This window comes from Drosophila eugracilis, unplaced genomic scaffold (assembly GCF_018153835.1).
Source record: "Drosophila eugracilis isolate 14026-0451.02 unplaced genomic scaffold, ASM1815383v1 contig_616, whole genome shotgun sequence".
Lineage (NCBI taxonomy): Eukaryota > Metazoa > Arthropoda > Insecta > Diptera > Drosophilidae > Drosophila > Drosophila eugracilis.
The window spans coordinates 100,885-121,030 of record NW_024573499.1 but is presented as its reverse complement, the minus strand read 5'-3'; the positions used below and the strand labels follow the sequence as shown (position 1 = coordinate 121,030).

The following is a 20,146-nucleotide window of genomic DNA, read 5'->3' as shown; positions in this document are numbered from 1 at the left end:
CACCACCACTTCTCATTGTACCATAATGCTTATTTTCTTTATTTAACTTAAATTTTTAAGGGCGGAAGTTAGGTTCTACGTTTTTAAGCTTCAGTAAAAACTTAAATAATCTGGACATAATTATAGGCATTTCCTTGAAACAAACTTAATTTATTAATATCTTCAAGCAAGTCAAAACATACCGAATACCGAGACAAGAATTCCACAATTGTGACATATAAGAAACACAATAAAATATCAGTAAACTGTTGACTTAACAAATAGCTTAAATAGACAAAAACTGAGGGACATTCACTTAGCTAAATATATGCGACATTTTAAAAAGACGTATAAATAAAAAGGAACCCTATCCTATGCTAGCTGGCACTACCATCTATGCTATGACTTATGATCCTATAGCTAAAATACTATTGAAGCGAGCATGTTTCAGCAAATCTCTTCCACTGCCCTAGAAGGATTGGGACATGAACTTGTCGATCTATCTTCGCTTCCGTCCCTTCTTGTAGCCCTTACCATACCATCCTGCTTGGGTGCGCGCCAGCTTTCGGGGGAAACTCGTGCTCAGCTGTTGTCTTCGCTTTGCCGTCTCCGCCGCTGCGATGTGTGCCAATGATATATTCTCGTCGTAGTCATCATCGTCATCGGACGTTGGACAGCACTCGCAGACCACGAACCGACCACTCCTGGCTCGTTTCTTATGCTTGCGTTGACTGAGGTTCCAGCGTCGATAGAATTGGCATTCGAGCTCTGCATACCGATCAAAGCAAAAGTCACAACTGGCGGCAGATCGGTTCATCGCAAAGTTGGGCACCACCTGCGAGTTCCAAATGTTGAGGTCCGCTGGCGGTGGTATCAATATGCTGTGGAGGCCAGAGTACGCATACTTGGCATCGTACCAGGAGGGCAGTTGGCGGAGCAACTCTTCATTGTTGTTCTGCTTTAACAGATCCACTTGGGCCAGCTCGCTTTCCTCCTCCTCCTCTCCTTCGTTCTCATTCTCTGTCGTGGAGTCACCATCCACATCGCTCTGGTTCTGTGTGTTGAGCGATTGATGGGTAGGTGGCTGTACAATCTTGGGCTCTACAAAGGGAGTGGACAATGGCGCTCCAATGGGCACCAGTGGTGGCAGCTGAAGTGGCTCTAATCTCAGCTCAATTGGGAGAGCGGCCAAGCTTTCCACGTGAGTTTTTTGTATGGCGACTAGTTTTGGCAGTTCCATGAACCCATTGTTCACTGGATCCTCGGTGTCTTCTTTAAGAGAAAGTGGTTCGAGTTTGGGCAGCAGCTCCAAAAGCTGAAGCTCTTGCTTAAAAATGGTGTCCTGGCTTTCTTTTTCTTCTAGTTTCACTTCAGTCTCAATTTTAATAGATAACTCTTTTAGCTGCGGGCTGGAGTCTATCTCCGTTTTAACCTCCCCATTTGTATCAATTTGTTCTACCTTAATCTCGTCATCCTGTCCATTAAGCAGCTTGAATTTTTGGCGCAACTCCAGGTTAGTCTTAATTCTTCTTCCATTCTTGATGGGAGTGCGTATGCGGGGACCCTTTCCGATTGGCAGGTCGATGCAGTTATAGCTATAACTTTCACTGGAAATGGTCGAGTCCTGCGTTTCTTCAGTGGTGGTGGTAAAAGCCTCCTCCTCGTCTGCATTCTTTAGCAAGGGTTGAGTAAGCGTGTGCAGTTCTTCGGGCATAAGAAGCGACGCATGTGCAAAAATGGGATCCTTTTCCTTGGTGTAAACGGGAACTGGAATGTGGAGTAGGTGCATCAACTGGGCCATCACCCGATCGCATTTGCCATTGATTTTGATGCTGGCAATTCCATCTTTGGGTGTCCACTGCAGGTTGACGACACAGATCTTAGCACGCTGGCGGGCAGGTCGGTCCATCTGCCACAGCCATGTATACTTCTTGAGGACCTTGAGACTGGAGCCTAGGCAAAGGATCACATCCGCGCGTTGCGCATGCGCCGTGGCTCCCGCCCAATTCAGCGGCCACTTTACATTCCCTCGCTCTCCGAAGTGAACAATGGTGTCGTACAGAGGTTCCGAGCAGCGATGGCATAGACGGTGGGTCTTGTGGCAGTAGCGGGCGGTCATCTCTGTAGTATCAAACTGGCGCCAGTAAACGCTGTTTGGGCGGCAGTTCTTGCAAATCTCCACATACATGTTTCCATGGATTTCGGACAACGAATGCCTTGGTAATCCCGATCGCAAGTGCAGGCCATCGCAGTTCTGGGAGACTACATGATGGAGCAATCTCCGACGATGTAGTTCGTAAAGTGCCATGTGTGTATAGGTAGGATTCGCGCTGGATAAGTCATGTTCCCCGATATCCTGGCCTTTCTGTAGTAGCGTCCATATGCCTTGGCTACCACGATAATCCGGAATCAGAGCGGCTGTACTTATACCAGCTCCCGTATAGCAAACTAGGTGCTTCGCTTGAGATATAATGTTGGCCAACTGTTCCACCTTTGCCTCAATGACATGAGGAGCATCCTCACGCTCCACCACTCGCTCTTTATAGATTTCTACGCGTTCCTTGCGCTTCTTGGTCGCCTTCACCATGTCCGGATGCTTATCCAGGAACTGTTTATCTTCCGTCGACCGCAGTGAGTCGCACTTTCGCAATATCATCGATACCTGAAATAGATTTTCAATAGAATCTTAGTTTACCATTCGTAATAACATTAAAGTACTATTGTGATAGGGTAATGTTAAAGCGATTTAAATGGTAGCAAATTATTTGTCAGATCAAGGGTGCTATTTAAAGACAATAGGAAATAATAATAATAAGAAAACCTAATTTGAATATGCTCTGCAAGGGTATAATCACACGCACACACACACACAGGCGCACTAATTACCCTTCGCATGGCATCCTTGCGTCTCCGCTTCTCATTATCCTTCTTGGCAGGATTCATCTTAGCCCGCGTTATATAAGATTGCGCCACGTCCATCTCCTGCTTGGGCTCCATTTCCATGCTCTGCTCCTCCTCCTTTTCCTTGTCCAGATCCTGCTCCATGATCCGGCACAATTCGAAATTGTGCGGGGGGGGACCCTCAGTAAAAGTGCGCCGCAGCCAGGAACGGGGAAATCTTGATGTGGGTGGTATCCTCTGCAGAATATCGGCTTACATTTTATTTCACATTTGTAACTGTGGACTTCCGGACAATTCCAAATTCAGCGACAACTTTTGTTTTGTAAATGTTTCTTTTTTTTTGGGAAAAAAAGGTAAACAACTATCGATGACAGCATCGATAGGTTTGTGCTATCGATGTCGCAGGGATGAAGAGCTCTTACTATGCAGAGAACCTAAATTCATCGCACAATTAAAAAGCGAATTTACAATAAAAATTCAAAATTTATATTTAGAAACTAAATATTTATAATATCTTGAAAATAAAATAGCACTTACTCTGTAAACCAATCTCGAATTATAAGTGCTATCAGAGGAGTGAGCACTGTTTCATTCTTTTAGCGCCATCTGTTTTTGAAGTTCTTATATACGCAGTAATTAATAATGTTAAACGATTATGATCTATTTATCACCATTTATTAATTGATTTTTAAAAATTAAGCATTGTTTCGGTTATCCAGTCCAGATAAGGAAACACGCGAGTGTATATTCCGGGGATTCCCGGGGACCCGCAGGACAGACCAGCCGATGTTAATCCAACGACGTGGTACATGCAAGGGAATTTCTGATGGTACGTCAACAGAGGCCCACCCGAGTCGCCGTTGCAAGTGTCCCGGGCCATCTCGGAACCCACACATAGTTGGTTGTCCGCATCGTATCCTCGGGGGAATTCCTCAAGTAGCCGGGCAACCAGTTTTTGGCACACCTGATGAAGTTTTTTAATCAGTTTTTTTTTTTTAACAAATTGTATAATATTCTTGTGGATCACACTCACCCCACCTCCATACCGATCCAGTTTTACCTTGAGCAGCGTAGACGAGGGCCTCAGCGTGAGTCCTGTGCTTCCCCAGCCTACTGCTATAAAGGAGTCGGATAAGGGTTCATGCTGAAAAGGAAGACACGCGGGATGCTTATACAGATCAAATATTACATCCTCGGTTAGTTTTATTAGTCCTATATCATCGTAAAGCTGTGGATCGTCGTAGCCCGGGTGGGTTATATATCCAGAAACTTCATAATCCTTGGGAGCCGCATCCTCTTCGACCGTATCAAAATCCAGTTCGCCCAATCGCACGACATTTACTTCTCCTCTGGAATAATAAATAAGTTTTCGTTTGGCTTATATCTAGATATTGATCCGGAAAAACCCCATGTGGGTTCACTCCTTCACTAAAGTTAATTAGAATTACGTACTGTTCCGATTCCAGGCAGTGAGCTGCGGTTAAGATGAACCGCTCGCTGATCAGCGCACCACCACAAAACCAGTCGGTTTTTCCCAGATTCTGACGACGTCCCAAACGTGCCATGTGCGGAAATTCCCGTGGTTGAGCCGGATGGCCGCCCACAATCAGGGTCCTGTCACTCCTGCAATTATCAATGATCCGACTCTCAATGGGAGCCCCTGGGAAAAGGAGTGCAAAACGGACTTCCTCCTCGAAAACGCTCTTTTTGTATTTCGTGCAAGCTAAAGGATAATTCGATCCAAAATAAAAATAACATCTAAATTACCACAAATCGTTAAAAAAAATCGTTATCTTAGTTCAAAGGAGTATTTCAAGTTTGAATCCACTTACACCTGACTATATCCGGATGCTGGCCAAAAACAAATGCCAGCGAAACGATCAGCAGGGAGATCAGTAGTGGCGTAGACATCTTCAGGTGATGATCGGTAATCAACTGTGTGATCCGAACGGGTTTAGCCATCAATTAGTTTCGACCGATCAGCTGTGGACCCCCCGTTGGAGGCGGGGCTAAAGCGGGTAAAAGCTAATAGAAATCCCCGATCTTCCGACGATTAGCCCTCCATAAAACGGTTTGGTTTGCTTATATTCACTTGCAGGTAGAAATGCAAATGAAAATACAATAATTGATGTCGGTTTTGTACTTCACCAGGTAATTATTATATATTTAATTACTTTGGATATTTATAAACGGTGAACGCTAATATAAGGAGGCTTAGTTCTCCTCTAATTCCCATTAAATAAACTTTTCTTAATCTCTTTGAAAATCATGGTAGTTCTCGAGAGTTAAACAATTTTTTATAAAACAATTCGGAATCTTGTTTTATTTTTAACATCTTTTTGAATATAGTTACTTAATTTTGATTTTTTCTATATCTGATTCGTTTTTTAAATAATACGTTCGAAAATTTAAATAAATCCGAAATTTTTTCAATCACAATTTCTTAAAGGTTTTTTACTCTTACTATTTCTTGGCCAATTGCTGTTTAATCCAATCCACGTAAAAGTGCACCCTCGTGTACATGGCCGGCAGATCGGGTGTGTCGCAGGCCACACCGACGGATGTGATACCCATCACATGATACATGCAGGGGTACTCATTGTGGCAGATGAGTACCGGGCCGCCAGAGTCGCCGTTGCAGGTGTCCTTATGCTCTGTGGATCCGATGCAGAGTTGGGTTGTGGCGTTATAGCCCTCAGGTAGCTCATCATTTTTGTCCGCCGTAAGCCTGCAGCGGGTGCCGTAGTTATAAAGCTTAACCTTCTGAAGCTTTTTGTTTTCAGTCCTCGGAACAATCTCCAGCTGACCCCAACCAATGGCAATGAAGGAGGCGACTGATCGGCCGTCGTCGAAGGGCAGACAGGCAGGATGCTTGTACTCGTTGAAGGAAACGGTTCGGCTCAATCGCACTACGGAAATGTCATTGTAAATCGCTGGGTGACTATATCCAGGGTGCGCTGTGAAGTCCTTTACGGTAAAGTCCTCCGGATCTGCATCGTCGTTGTTGGTGTCAAACTCCAGATCCCCAAGCCGAACAATATTCACAGAACCCCTGCAACGGAAATATTATATTGCATATATAACATATATTTCTTATTGATTAGAAATACATACTGCGGCGAGAAGTGACAATGCGCTGCCGTAAGCACATGCCTGTTGCTGATAAGTGTTCCTCCACAAAACCACTCCACTTCGCCATCATCCTCATTTCTATGTCCCAGGCGGGCAGCGTGCGGGAACTCCTTGGGCAAGGCGGGTCCTCCTCCGATTATCAGGGGTGCATAGCTTGTGCATTTGTCCAGAGTCTTGTAGATGATCGGAGCACCCTCCATCAAGAAGCTGAACTCTGATGTCTCTTCCCAAACACTCTTCTTGTAGGAAGCACATGCTGTTGGGTAATAACGTTCAGTATACATTTTTAGAGTATGTTCCACCTACTGTTTACTATATCCGGATCTTGAGACGTCACATAATCGACTAATAGAACCAGAAATGCTGCTCCCAGCTGGACAATCTCGCCAGAGAACGCACTTTGCATCGTGTAGCTGTCTCTACGGTTTATGAGTAACTAAAACCCGCAAGACGCACAGAGCCTCTCTTTTCGACCTGACAAAGTGCCATTTCCACAGGAGAGCCAACAAATACCGGGAAAAGCCGACTTTGTTGATAAGAAATTATAGACCTACACTTGTTTACAACTTATGCAATCAGAAATTCAATACAATATATGTAATAATAATAACACAGTATCAGTGTGTTCCGGGACTTGAGCATTATTGACTTGAGGGTTTTCATGAAAATATTGAGTGAGCTTTTAATTATTTAAAATATGATCGATTGTCACGACTCTAAAGCAAGGGATAAATTCCGTGGAAATAAAAACCTGAGAGGCTCATTTAAATTTTAATATCGAACCGGTTTGCTGAACAACACTAAATGTAAATTTCAGAGCCGTGTGGACTTACAATTATTAATTAGCAATTTTAATATATTTGTGTCTTTCTGAGAAGCATTAAAATGAATATAAAATAAATGCAACAAATTAGTCGTTTTATGTCTGATTGGCCAGTTCCCTCTTAATCCAGTCGAGGAAGTAATGGACCCTTGTGTAGGCACTTGGAATATCGGGCGTGGAGCAACCAATGCTACCTGAGGTAATGCCCATGACGTGGTACATGCAATGTAGATCCTTGTGGTAGGCTAGCACTGGACCTCCAGAGTCGCCATTGCAAGTGTCTTTGTTGTCCCTAGATCCGATGCAAAGCTGGCTTTTGCGATCGTAGCCATTGGGGAGTTCATCATTAGGTTCCACACTGGTAACACACCTATCACGAAAACCTTGCAGCTGAACTTTCAGCAGCTTCTTGGACTCCTTTTGGGCAAACTTCTTTTGGCCCCAGCCAATGGCAATGAAGTTCTCGTGCTGCTCACCGTCGTCGAAGGGAAGGCAGGCAGGATGCTTGTACCGATTGAACTTGACTTCCCGATCCAGTTGTACAATTCCAATGTCATTGTAGAGTTGAGGGTTTTTGAATTCCGGATGTTCCTTGAGAGTGCGTACATTAAAGTCTTCCGGCTGAGCGTCATCCTGGTCGGTGTCAAACTCCAGTTCACCCAAACGTACAACATTAACTGCGCCACTGTGGAAATATAACAGTAATTTAAAATAACTAAATATGAATATTTTATGCATACTGTTCGGAATAAAAGCAATGAGCCGCAGTAAGCACGAGGCGGTTGCTTATCAATGTTCCACCACAGAACCATTTCGTTACGTTGTTAGCATCACGGTGGCCAAGGCGAGCTGCATGTGGGAACTCTTTGGGTTCCGCCGGTGTGCCATCTACAATAAGGGGCCTAGATCCATGACAAGTATCAACTGTCTCGTAGGTAATCGGTGCATCTTCGAAAAAGAAGCTGATTGCCACTCGTTCCTCAAAAACAATCTGTTTAAATTTAGTGCAAGCTAAAGGGAGCGCATTGATTTAATTTAGTAGTTATGTTCTCTCTTATAGCACTTACCTAGCTGGACAGCTGGATCCGGTGTTTGGCCGTAGATAAGACTGCTGCTGAGGAAAAACATCAGCAGCAAAATCATTTCAAGCGATTGAATTTCCATCTTTGTGATTCGTTCACGAACTGCAGTTGAACGCGATGTCACGGCGACTGATCAAATCGAAGTTAATCAGCTAGTTTTCAATTGCGTACTTTAAGCACTGATCAGCTGGTTTTATTATATATACAGTAGGTAATTTTATGAAGAATCTATATTTTGTCGTTTTCAGAAGCAAACGTATTTAAAAGGTCAATTACATCTTTTCAATTTATGTTTTCCGAACACAGTCTGATTTGATGTTTGCAAAAATCATTGAAAATAATGGAATTTGAATTACACCTAGAATTGTTCACGGATATTTACTGTACTAGAATAGAACCAGTTTGTTAAAAAAAAACCAACTGAGAGTCATCTAGAGTTCGTTGGCTTAACATTTATATTAATGTTGGTAAAAATGTACAAAGTTAAACGATCTATTAAATAAATATTACTAATTGAAGTGAATGCCAGCTGAATTGAAAGCCAGCAGGAGTTTCATGAAGTCGTCGATGTCCATGCTTCTCGCACGTTTAGTAGCCATGTCCTGTTCTTCTAAGATGCCAATGACTTTATCTTGCATGTTGAAGTCATCCTCGACGGGCTAAGGAAATTTTAATTGTTAGATTCTTGACTAAAAACGTTGGAATAGGGCCATAATCATTTTAAAAGGCACTTAATAATAACTAAGATATAGTTATTTTTTCTTCTTTGACCTACCTCATTCCGGAGTGAGCGATACAGTTTGTAGTTTTTCTCCAGCATTTCCAGCACGGAAGTGACTTTGAAGGTGGCTGCCAGCGTTTTGTTTTTGCGCAAGAAGGCGATTCGAGTAAGGCCGTCCCATTCGGTGAAGTTAACCGGTGGTGGTGGGTTTTTGGGCTCTAGCCTCACCACACTGCTTTCGACCTTTGGCGGCGGCTTGAAGTTGTTCTTGCCCACCTTCATGAGCATGTCCACTCGGGCCAGGAGTTGGGTATTGATGCTTAGTCGGCAGTAAAGCTTGTCACCCGGTTTAGCCACCAGTCGCTGGGCGAATTCACGTTGGAACATGAGGACGGCACAGCGGAAGAGTGGTCGGTGCAGGAGCAACTTAAAGATCAGGGGCGAACTAATTTGATATGGCACGTTGGCGATGCAGAGATCGAAGAAGGGGAGCTCCGCTTTCAGAAAGTCTCCGATAAGTACTTGGAGCTTTGGCTGCAGCGGTGTGGCTTGCACTCGCTTCTGCAATTCGGCGGCCAAACGTGTGTCAATCTCGCAAGCTATCACCTTCTTTGCCCGCTCCAGCATTCGAACAGTCATGTTACCTGTTCCGGGACCAATTTCCAGAACGACATCGGTGGCTCTTAGAGCTGCCTTCTCCAACATTGTAGTTATTACCAAGGGATTCTTCAGGATGTGCTGACCAAAGTCCTTGTTAAAAACAATTCCTGTAAGAGAAATTGTATGAATTTTCATTTCGTTTTTTTTTTTGGGTATTTACCCACCCTGCTTCTGCACCTCGGTGTGAATGCGGCTCTTTTTTTCAGTTTTGACCTTTGGCATCTTAGCTAGCACTTTATTTTCTCCTTTAAATAAAAAAATTCCAATAAATAAATGCAAGTATTTATTTGTTTTGGACGTGCTTCTTCTTGATTATCAACATGTGCGCTGTTAGCTTACAGCCGATAACTCTATATGAACAGCGATTTTTTTTATTAACAGGACTGTTAACCGCTGGCTGAAGAACATGATGTTAATTCAAATTTACAAAGCATAAATCTTCTAATTAGCACCAAACAAAAATAAAATGCTGATAAATAATTAATATTGTTATTAGTTTTCGTTTAAAATTCGTATATCAAACCTACAGAAACATTGCTACCAAGTTAAATATTAACCGTTCGCCTTAACATTCCCGTTTCGCAACTGACAATGCTGCAATTTTCAAATTCAAACAAATCGGTTACATTTTTCATAGGTGTTACCTCTTTATTTATTAATTAGTTTTCACTTAATGTTATAAATCAATTTTTCTTGTTTTCAATTTTGCTTTCTTTGGTTATCTTTGCACACATCTGCTCATACCATTTATTTAGTAGCTTCTTTAACATTCAATTACGCTCCTTTACCTGCCTTGGTATTCTTTCCTTTTTTTTTTTTTTTTCTTTTTTTTAATAGCTTTTTTACAACATATCAACTGTTGACTTTCGACTTTACCGTTACAGTTATTTATCTCTTGTTTAAACATAACTTAAACTTTATTTATGCCGTTTTTTCCTCAGTTTTAGTTTGGTTTTTCATCTGTTTTGTATGTGCTTTTTGTGTTGTGTGTGTGTTTTTCTTTTGAATACTTTTTGTTTATGATTATTACTCTTGCAATGATTCCGTCAAATTCTAACCTTCTCTCTGTTTTTGTTGCGCTTTAGTTTTGTACGCCGTTCCATAAATAATTCAGTATATTTTCTTAGTAGTTTGTGTGTAGTTTTGCCTTAGATCAGTTAACATTTTCGGGGTTTCCGTTAATATTCCATTTAAGTATCTAAGATGCGAAAGGTACATGAAAAAGTTGCACATATGTATGTAAGTGGGTGTGTGTTTGCTTGAGCTTCGCGGCTCCAGAAAAAGTTAGCTAAGATGATCGAGTGAGTACATTCAGAGTTTGATTGAAGGACCCTTTTTTGGCAAGCCAGATATATATTCAGTATAAGATTCGGGTTTTTTAGTAAGTAGATGGAGACAACAGCGGGCGCGGGGTAGCGTTCAGCTTTGCGTATTCGGTGAGAGCTTATAGCTAACATTTTTGGTTGCACATTTTCCTATAATTTTAACGTTTGTCAGGTTACGGTCACGCGATTTGATCTATAATCCCTTTTCTGTTACTCTCCTATTAATTACCCTTATCTCTGTTCTCTGCTTAACCGACAGCGAATTTAGCTATTTCCTTGACCTATTCCTGATCCCGATCAAGGATCTATATCTATGTTTATATGAGTTCATCTTGTTGGCTGGAGTTTTGCTTTAATTTTTTATTTTTCATTTTAGTTTTAATTGAATACGCGCCTCTATCCTTGCAAAGGCCTTTGAGCGCATTGCTTAAAAAATTATTCATAGCTTTTAACATTTTGCCTATACTCCTCCTTCAATTCATCGTGTATTTGTTACTTTTCTTGTTGTTTGTTTTGTTTTTTGGTAAAATGCGTTCTTGAAAATACTTTGGGTTAACATTTAAATTGTAAATGGGTAACTAGCGCTTACGCTGGGCTTGCTATTTCACAAATATTATTAGACACTGGGCGTTTATTATTACATACAAATGTGTGTTTATGCTTGCCTTTGCCTTACGATTTTTAGTTAACAACGCTGCTTATAGTTAATAAATCTTCTGTTATCCTTCTTTGCTATTCCTTCTTTATAATTATTATTATATATTAATTAATGATTTTTTTTAGCATGATTTCTCCTCTTGTGGCAGACTGAAATCGAAACAGAAATTAATTTTGCAGCAATAAATTAGCATTGGAGCACACGAAAATAACATTTAAAGAATATTTATGCTAAAATTTGAATGCAGTTAGTTTCGAATAGAACTTAGCTTTGAGTCTTTGGCTTTAAAATCAACAATAAACATTAATATTGTTTGTCTCCTATCATCCTATGCCACATCATTTCAAATAATTTTGTTTCGGCTTTTTCATCATTACGCTAAGTGTTTGTTTGTTTGTTTTTCCTTTGTGTGTATTATATATGCCTTTAGTTTCACAATTTATATGGTTCATATATATATATATATCTCTTTATATATATAATTTGTTTGTTCTCCTCTTCATTGGCTTACAGACTAAACACATTTTGTTTCTTGTATCCATAATTTGTTAAGCATAAATTAATATGAATTTTATAGACATTCTTTTTGTGGGTTTTAGCTTTATCTCTATGATTAGTTAGCTTTACTTTCTCTTTCTTGGTAAATTGTATGCGTTTGTATTAGGGGTTTTTTGGCTTCATTTTGTTTGTTTTTGTTTTCATTTTTATAAATATTTATGTATAACAATAAGGTAATTTTAAAATAATATCGCTTTAATACTTGAGAAGGAAGTTGTGCAAGATTTCGAATACATAAAACAAATTCAAATTAGACTTTTGTGGTAATATGTATTGTGTGTGTGTGTGTGTGTGTGTACTACAGACGGCACATTGCGGCTATTGTGTTAGAAATTCCCTTGAGATTCGCTTGGAGCAAGTGCCTCGCCTCCCTTAAAAAGAGCTCTGCTTGGATGCTGTCGGTCTGTGAGTGCGAAACTTGAGATTCGGCACGTCAAACAATCAATAAATAACTAATAACAAAATGCACTCAGCCACTGGGCATTGACTAGATGGGTGGGGGATTCATTCTCTTCTTTTTTTTTGTTGTTTTTTGTTTTAGGGGCTTGGCAGACAACATAAATAGATTCCAACAGGTGTGGAGCTTAAAGCGGTTAAGGTTTTTGGGCGTGAGGGGGGAAGTTTCGGGTGACAAGAGCTTAAGAATTCGCGTCCTTGTGCGCTTTTCATTCAAGTTGAAGCTTAGCAGTTTCGACAATTGGCACTGGTAGTTGGATGTGGATGAGTGATTCACACAGGACCGGTTACGAAACGAGGACCACGACTACGGCTGGAAACAGACAACAATGGGGGCGTGTTCACCGGGGGAGTTACTTTAAATGAAAATATTAGACTGCTTGTGCTAGGGGATGCGCTACACGCTGGATGACATTTGACAGTTTGGTTCGATGACGATCTGGTTTGGCCACACCGTCGCCACATTGGGATTCCCAATCTCATCGGGGCTTAAGATCGCATCGCACCAATCAAACTGGTTGGTGAACATGAACTGCGATCGTTGGGCCTTAGTAGACTTTGCGTTCCGGTCCGAATTTGGGATTCACAAACGAGAATCCAGCGAATTCGTCCTGGTTGATGCAGCGCACGACGTCGTTTCCAATCGGTGTGAGTACAGGATCCTCCTTGGTGAACTCCGCATCGAAGTTATTGGCATCGCGTGGATTTTTCTATGAGTAACATTAAATTTAATAAAGGTCTTACTTAACTTTCTCAAACAAACTTACCATTTTCGGTCGGAATGGTGGCTTTATGTTGCGCTTCTCCAGCTCTTTCCAATCCAGCTTGTTGAAAAATGGATGCTTGCGTATCTCGTTCTCATCACCAGTGCAACCCAGTCGCTGCTCCGGGTTCTTGGTGAGAAAACCTGGAGGAATCGAAAGAAGTAATATGTAAAAAACATGTAAGAAGAAAGGGCTATGTAGATCATCTCACCTTTTAGTATAGAGACTGCCTCGCGGGACAGCCAAACCGGATAAAGGACGTCGTCGTGCATGATGGAGTCGAAGAGCTCGTCTTCGTTGTCGGCCTCAAACGGCGGCTGGCCAGCCATCATCTCGTACATGAGGACTCCCAACGCCCACCAGTCGACGGAGGCGCCGTACTCCTGCTCCTTGAGTATCTCCGGGGCAATGTAATCGGGGGTGCCACAGAAGGTGGTGGTCAGCATGCCATTCATGATGCCTTCCTTGCACATGCCGAAGTCGGCTAGCTTGCAGTGGCCCTCCTGGTCAAGCAGGATGTTGTCCAGTTTCAGGTCGCGGTAGATGACGCCGTGAGTATGAAGGAACTGCAGCGCCAGTGTCACCTCCGCTGCATAGAAGGCGGCACGCGAGGCCTCGAAACGACGCGCCTTCTGTATCTGGAACATCAGATCGCCGCCATTTACGTACTCCATCACGAAGAACAGGCGGTCCGGGGTCTGGAAACAGGAATGTAACGCAGTCAGGAAGGGATGGTTGGCGGCCAGCGCCAGTATGCGCTTCTCCGTCATGGTGCAATCGACGTCGTCGTCCTGTATGATCGCGTCCTTCTTGAGCACCTTAATGGCATAGATCTCGTCGGTGCCCTTCTTCTCAGCGAGCATCACCTTTCCGAACGAGCCCTTGCCAAGTACTTTAATGAAATTAAAGTCCAGCAAAGAGCACTTTCCAGGACGAGTCTCTCCTGTGGCCCCGCCTCCACCAGTACCACCCACCGCCAGGCTCATGCAGCTGCTACTATTGTATCCACTGGTCAGCGTCGTCGTGGAGGTTGCCAAGCTGTCCGCCGATAGAGTGCCACTGCGGAAAGACTGACCCGGAGCACCATCCCCATCGCAGCCCAACGATGCCCCATAGTTGTCCTCGCCGACCTGCTGATTCAAGTATTTGGAGCGACGCGGCTGCTGCTTGTCAGGCGAAATACCAAGCGAACTCAGGATTTCGGCCATCTGCTTCGTGTTGATGCCACACGTATTTGCCACGTTCTTCTGGCAACGCTTGTGCACATTCATCCCGCAGGTCTCGCATTGTAATCCCTGCTTGATCAGACCGTACAGCAGGGATCCACAGTGGTCGCAAAAGGTGAACCTCTTGTAGTTGTGCACCACAAAGCGATGCGGTACGTTCACATTGAACCTTTGGCCCGCTGGCACCACCTCCACTTTGGTTTGCTGGGGAATGAAAATCGCTATTAATGCACAAGATCCGGAGGTGATATTCCATTGACACTTACCTCATCTCGCATGCCCGGACACTTGGACACCACGGACAGGTGGCATTTTTTATGTACAACTAACGTGCAGACTAGAAGTGTTTAGGGGAGAGAAACCAAAGGCGAAAGAATTAATATCCAATCTTGGCACTTGGCACTTTAAGAATTCTTCGATTGCAGAGTGCAGGGCAAATTATCCAAAACTCTATGAAAACTATAGACTCAATAAGAAGATCGCTCTGGTATAAAGTCGACGTTATTCTAAATATCTCTTTGGAAGTATTTAAAACGTGCAAGAATTTCCAACATTTAATTTGTTTAACATTTTGATTTGAATATTAATGCAGAAATCCTTGATAGATCTTTAATTTTCTTTATTTATCAACAATATATTCATATCTAAAGGTTTTTCCTTATTGCAATTCAATACATCTTCCTTCAGGGCGATTTTCTTCTGAGCTAACACTCTAGACATACGAATGTGTATATTTACAGGACTTCGTTTATATTAAGCTCGTTGAAACATTCAGGGTTAGACACAAAGTCCCCAATCGTGGCATTCACTTGAGACTTGAATTAAGGTGGTATATCAGATTTATCAGGAATATCACGATTGAGCGGACAGAAATTAGTTGGTAAACCGTCGACTGTTTCTTGTTGTGCAGTGTGATTATTCACATGTTGGTCAGTGGAGTTAAGTTGTGCTTGGTCTGTGTCTGTGCTCTAATTAGTGTTTCGGTTTTAATCACAACATTTAAATGCTTCGTGCCAGATATTTCAACCAAAACTACTTAGAAATGTGAGAAATGACGAAAGGAGTCATATAAGCAGTTTCGTTTATGACAACAATGAATAAAAGTATAGAAAACGAAATCCTATAGTATTTCTAACTATAAAATCATTTTCCCAACAAATCACGAATTAGTTTTTCAAAACCCTCAGATATGAAATATATATAGTCTAAGGACAGAAAGACTTTCATGCATGAAATTTACTTCCTAAAGATGAAGTGGCATTCGTATGAAGCTGAGATGATCCCAAATTTAAAGTACATCGAATTAGAGTTTAGTGACATAACAAAATGGTCTCCAAATCATTGAAATTTTGCTTAGTTCGCCTGTCTTAAAATTAAGTATTGATTTGAAATCTTTGACTTCTGAGACTCAAACTTGGTTTATCTAAAGCATGCATGACAATATATGGTTAAGTATCGGGCAGACGGACAAACTTATAGGTAAAAGTGAGTAAGCTAATTTGTGTTCTGGTATTAGAATAAACCTATTTTTTACTTCTGGTAACTCCGATTGGGTTTTCTTCAGAGTAGCATTCCTCATAATACGTAAATTTAAAATGCAATGTAATGGGGACTCGTTTTGATTAATGGTGCAGTGGAGACAAGATCTTTGCCAGGACACTGGTTTGTTTCGAGGCAATCGTGACTCAAGCAAGGTGATCGATGCATTGGACAATGCTGAAGACTGGACAATAATGCAGAGCAATCGATTCTGATTTCATAGTATGATAGACAAAAAAAACTTAATTGATCTCAAAATGCAGCCAAAGAATTCCAATGGCAACAACATCAACAACGACAACAGCAAACAACGAATAACGAACAACGAACAACGTACAACGAACGTAACAAGCAAATGCAAAGTGATATGGATTGGATATAGCTTGTAGGGGGCTCTTCCTGGAGCTCCCAAGCACCAGAGCTGAGCTGCTCTGGTTTTCCGTTTAGTCTGAAGCAAAACACATACCTTGACATTGATAGCCTTGTTTACCAATTCCCCTGCAAAAAGGCAAGAAATTCCATGGCTATTGTATGTATATATATTTTGGTAACTGAATGATTTGTGGTAGTGTGTTTGTTTGTTTGTGTGTGCGAGTGTGTTTATTTTGAATGGGATGAGAATCGCCGATGGTAGATAGCCCCATAAGAAATCAAGCATGACCTGATCGTGAACCCAAGATGATTCCAGCAGCGACCCAAGCCAGCAGCAATTGCTTTAGCTATAGCCCGTTAGAGAAACCAGGTTAATGCCAATGGATGGAGAGAACTAAGGAAATTAAAACTGCATAATAGTGAGCCACCCAAAAAAGAGCCAAAGATGTAGCCAATAGAGCGATGATGATGATGATGATGATGTGAGTGATAAGGAATAGTGATACATTAAGAACATAGAGGTAAATAGATCAACCCAAGTCGAATCAAATCAAATCAAAAATAGTTCAGATGGTGAAAGGTGTGTGTAAATCAAGTCCCGAAACTAAATGCATGTTCAGATTAATCACTGCAGATACAACTTAGGGATGTACGGAGATGTTTCAGCCCTTCTGTGAGTACGTTACGAGAGTTGTACGATTATGTGTGCTGGGCTTCACTTACCAGATAAACTCGCGACAATGCGAACAGAAGGTGGGTTGACGCAAAAACGTTGCCATGAACTTGTGACCATTCACCTGAAATTGGGCAAACAGTGATGTGTTAGTGAAGTAATAAGATCACAGATCTGTGTATTTGGAAACTAACCTGATGGACACGACGGCGCATAGCACCGCGACGGCGGTTGAATCCAGCACGCTCTTTGAATTCCTTGTTGACGGCCACGGTGTGCTCGACGACAGCCTCGGCTTTGGCTTTATCTGCAATTAGGCAAAATGGTTAATACAATTTGTAGCCTTTTTCAAAATGAACCTTTGTATTTACACGAACCCGTGCGATTCTTCAGCTCAATAATAACGTGAATCTTGCCCTGGGGCTCCAAATTAACCTGTAATTTTTAAGGAATGTTAGTTTATTGAAGAGAATATTATACATTTGACTTCGGTTCCAAACCTACCCATAGATCTTGAACAGCCGTCTCGCTCTGCATGAGGTCCTCGAAGGAGATGATGCAGTTGGCCACAAAATCATCTGGCGGCAGAGCGGCATCATGAAAGACGGTCAAATTGATGTTGCTAACATTGGTCACGTCGTGGACAAACTGCTCGTTCCAAACAGGATCGAATGTTTTTGGCCGTGTGGTGGCTCGATCTGAAAGTATACAAGATTATTGAAGAAAGTTACTATATAACCCGTATAAGTATGCAACACTTTGATAAGAGGGGAGTTAGTATCTCACTGTGGAGTTCTTACTAGATTTTTAAGGGTACCTTAAGCACTATAATCGGAAACTCACCAAAGTGACTCTCGTCGACATCTATGGATACATAGGGATCGATGAGCTGCTCGTCGGCCAATTTGCCGAAGGTGAGATTGTGGCGCTTCTGAAAGTCTGTGGGCCGCAGGCCGCTCGCCTCGCACACCTTGATCTGCAGCTTGCCCGTGAACATGGTCCTAAAATCGATTCCTGTCCTGTCGCCCTGCACTTGCTGCTCCTCTAGATCCTGATCCTGATCCTGAACCTGAACCTGCCGCTCCTCGGTCCTCCGTGCGATGTCCTTGCGTGTCTATTTGGGAAGCAGCGGTGGACCACTCGGCTGTGCTTGTGGTGGTGTGCGGCTAGCAGGTGATCCTGATCTGCTGTCGGATAAAGAGGAATCGATTGTGAATTCGAGAATCGCAACTTTCGCTGCGGGCCAATGTTAGTGTAGGTCATTGACACACATGAATGGCAAATGCCGTACACTCGATTCACTTCCAAGGTCGCTTGCGCCTCGCACCGATGGAATTTTTACACATACATTCATTCATCTACACCAGCAGTCAACAAAAGTGCTTTCGACATCTTTTAAAATAAAATGTAATTGGTTTAAATTCAAGTTTATTTAGCTTTTACTAAGTTACAAAGTTATTTAAAGGAAGTATTGGATAAACTATGAGAATTAGTCAACAAAATGAATAATACGATTGCGATTAAAATAGGGAAGTGCTTTGCTAATTCACTGATAAGCATAACATTTTACGTTTCTAAAAAAGGAAATTTTGTTTTTTAACTTTTGTTATACGGTTTTTTAGAGGAAATAATTTATCTGTTATAATAATTTTTAAATTTATTTTTGCACCACTACTATTTTGTCTGCCATTGTGTTTATGTACACTTGTGTGGGTACATTAGGCAATCGCTCAAACGACACTACAGTCCGTGAAACAAAAAATCGAAAATAGTTCGCGACCATCATCTGCTATCATAAAATTTCTGGCATATAAATCATTCCAAGGAGTGCAATTTTGTTAATTTCGCAATTCCACAATTTGGTGTACACAATCTAACTCGACTTTAATAGGGATACAAAGCGTTTTTTTGATTGGCAAATTTGGTGGGAACAAGTAGTTGCCCCTTTTTTTCACACAATCTTAAGTACTTTCAGTGTCATTTAGCTTTGATTACATATAATGCTTTTCCTTGCTCACTTTTTATGCAAATTCTTTGTGTGCATGTATATACATACACACTTTTACACGCACATCTACACTCACAGTCAGCTTTTTTCCACAGATAAAACAACAAAGAAAGAATAACAAGCAATTCTAATGTTGCCTCTCTCTCGCACTTCACCCACCCAGCAATACACCCGCGACTCACGCCCACTCCAATTGGAAACACCTGACGAAACGCCAATAAGTGCGCTCAATTTACTAAACGTTTGGCTAACCCGTCCAATTGGAAAATTTGTAATTTTCTAATTGGTGAAAACGAAGGTCTTCCAGCTGGCAGAGTTGCCGTATTGCTCGGCTGTCAGTTTGACACTGAAGCAGTGTTGGTAAATAGACGAAAGTTCCACTTTTAAGAAGTATCCTCTTTATGGCTAAAAGTGTTTGTTTGTTGATCGGTTTATTAGAATATTATGAGCACTATAAAATTACTGCCACTTTTTTCTTGGTCCTTTTTGCTTGAAAACAAGCGCAAGAAAAATTACGTATATATTTTTATATTATTTATATGCAGCACTATTTATTTGTAGTATATGGACAAAATATTGGCACGACAACTTGAAAACTAGCTTCTTAAATTGAAAAGTAATATTTTTTTTTTATTTTACTCCAAAATGTGGAAATGTATTGGGAAATATGTTGCCAACTTTGTTTTTCAACAAAAGAAGCAGTTAACTGCTTTGAAGAAATTGAAAATACTGGTATGAAATTGTTTTATGAAAAGTAAAAATGCTACTATTTACTTTAAATTCTTTAAATTCCAGGTTTAGGAAAAACATACTTGATATTAAAAACAGATTTTAATTTTATCAAAAATAAAATTAAAACTTATATTAGTTTATCTGCGCGCGCAGAAGCTGGTATATTAGAGAAAAAAGTGGCACTAGAACACACACACACGCTCGACATATGTATGCGCTTATACACACACTCACGCACACAATTACACGCACCCTGTTTGCACAGCGTTTTAAATTGATTGGTTTTCCCAGGGAATTTCCTTTGTTTTTCGACGAATTCGAATAATTTCACAAGATCACAGTGTCCAGCATTTTCAGTTGCATTGCTGTGGTTTTCTTATAGGATTAGAGCTTTCGCGTATTAATATTGATAAAAAATGTTCACGCCAAATCTTATTGGAAAAACGTTAGGGATGTACTAAGATGGGCGATATAAATCGTGAAGGTATTAACAGCTGTTGAGTCCCCTGTTACTGTTACTTATTATTCTGTTAAAGA

At 41.4% G+C, this 20,146-nt stretch overlaps 5 protein-coding genes across 11 annotated transcripts; all 5 read right to left on the bottom strand.

The window, feature by feature from the left end:
- Positions 1-9: 9 nt before the first annotated feature.
- On the bottom strand, positions 10-3,236 carry LOC108115977 (NAD-dependent protein deacetylase Sirt7). Its single transcript, XM_017227629.2, has 2 exons — positions 2,866-3,236; positions 10-2,641 (listed from the first exon to the last, which is right to left on the bottom strand). The coding sequence occupies exons 1-2, from the start codon at positions 3,022-3,024 to the stop codon at positions 479-481; spliced, it is 2,322 nt and encodes a 773-aa protein (XP_017083118.1). The 5' UTR covers positions 3,025-3,236; the 3' UTR covers positions 10-478.
- Positions 3,237-3,541: 305 nt separating this feature from the next.
- Positions 3,542-4,954, bottom strand: LOC108115979 (serine protease snake). 2 transcript variants are annotated; one of them, XM_017227638.2, is made up of 4 exons: positions 4,715-4,954; positions 4,333-4,503; positions 3,914-4,229; positions 3,542-3,844 (listed from the first exon to the last, which is right to left on the bottom strand). In XM_017227638.2, exons 1-4 carry the CDS (start codon positions 4,840-4,842, stop codon positions 3,569-3,571), a joined length of 891 nt encoding a protein of 296 aa, XP_017083127.2. In that variant the 5' UTR covers positions 4,843-4,954; the 3' UTR covers positions 3,542-3,568. The 2 variants fall into 2 exon arrangements, with proteins under 2 accessions (XP_017083127.2, XP_017083126.2); XM_017227637.2 differs by having other exon boundaries at positions 4,333-4,603; positions 4,713-4,953.
- Positions 4,955-5,011: 57 nt separating this feature from the next.
- LOC108115981 (transmembrane protease serine 9) lies at positions 5,012-8,260 on the bottom strand. Its single transcript, XM_017227641.2, has 6 exons — positions 7,903-8,260; positions 7,576-7,846; positions 6,935-7,520; positions 6,319-6,448; positions 5,995-6,268; positions 5,012-5,932 (listed from the first exon to the last, which is right to left on the bottom strand). Exons 1-6 carry the CDS (start codon positions 7,997-7,999, stop codon positions 5,344-5,346), a joined length of 1,947 nt encoding a protein of 648 aa, XP_017083130.2. The 5' UTR covers positions 8,000-8,260; the 3' UTR covers positions 5,012-5,343.
- An 89-nt stretch (positions 8,261-8,349) lies between these two features.
- LOC108115983 (probable dimethyladenosine transferase) lies at positions 8,350-9,634 on the bottom strand. Its single transcript, XM_017227642.2, has 3 exons — positions 9,463-9,634; positions 8,693-9,405; positions 8,350-8,576 (listed from the first exon to the last, which is right to left on the bottom strand). Exons 1-3 carry the CDS (start codon positions 9,518-9,520, stop codon positions 8,427-8,429), a joined length of 921 nt encoding a protein of 306 aa, XP_017083131.1. The 5' UTR covers positions 9,521-9,634; the 3' UTR covers positions 8,350-8,426.
- Positions 9,635-9,920: 286 nt separating this feature from the next.
- On the bottom strand, positions 9,921-20,064 carry LOC108115978 (protein kinase C). 6 transcript variants are annotated; one of them, XM_017227632.2, is made up of 11 exons: positions 19,862-20,064; positions 17,713-18,056; positions 17,374-17,567; positions 17,241-17,304; positions 17,064-17,176; positions 16,920-16,993; positions 16,291-16,322; positions 14,552-14,622; positions 13,271-14,489; positions 13,063-13,202; positions 9,921-13,005 (listed from the first exon to the last, which is right to left on the bottom strand). In XM_017227632.2, the coding sequence occupies exons 2-11, from the start codon at positions 17,864-17,866 to the stop codon at positions 12,844-12,846; spliced, it is 2,223 nt and encodes a 740-aa protein (XP_017083121.1). In that variant the 5' UTR covers positions 17,867-18,056; positions 19,862-20,064; the 3' UTR covers positions 9,921-12,843. The 6 variants fall into 6 exon arrangements, with proteins under 6 accessions (XP_017083121.1, XP_017083119.1, XP_017083124.1 ...); XM_017227630.2 differs by having other exon boundaries at positions 17,713-18,053; XM_017227635.2 differs by having other exon boundaries at positions 17,247-17,304; positions 17,713-18,053.
- Between the last annotated feature and the right edge of the window lie 82 nt (positions 20,065-20,146).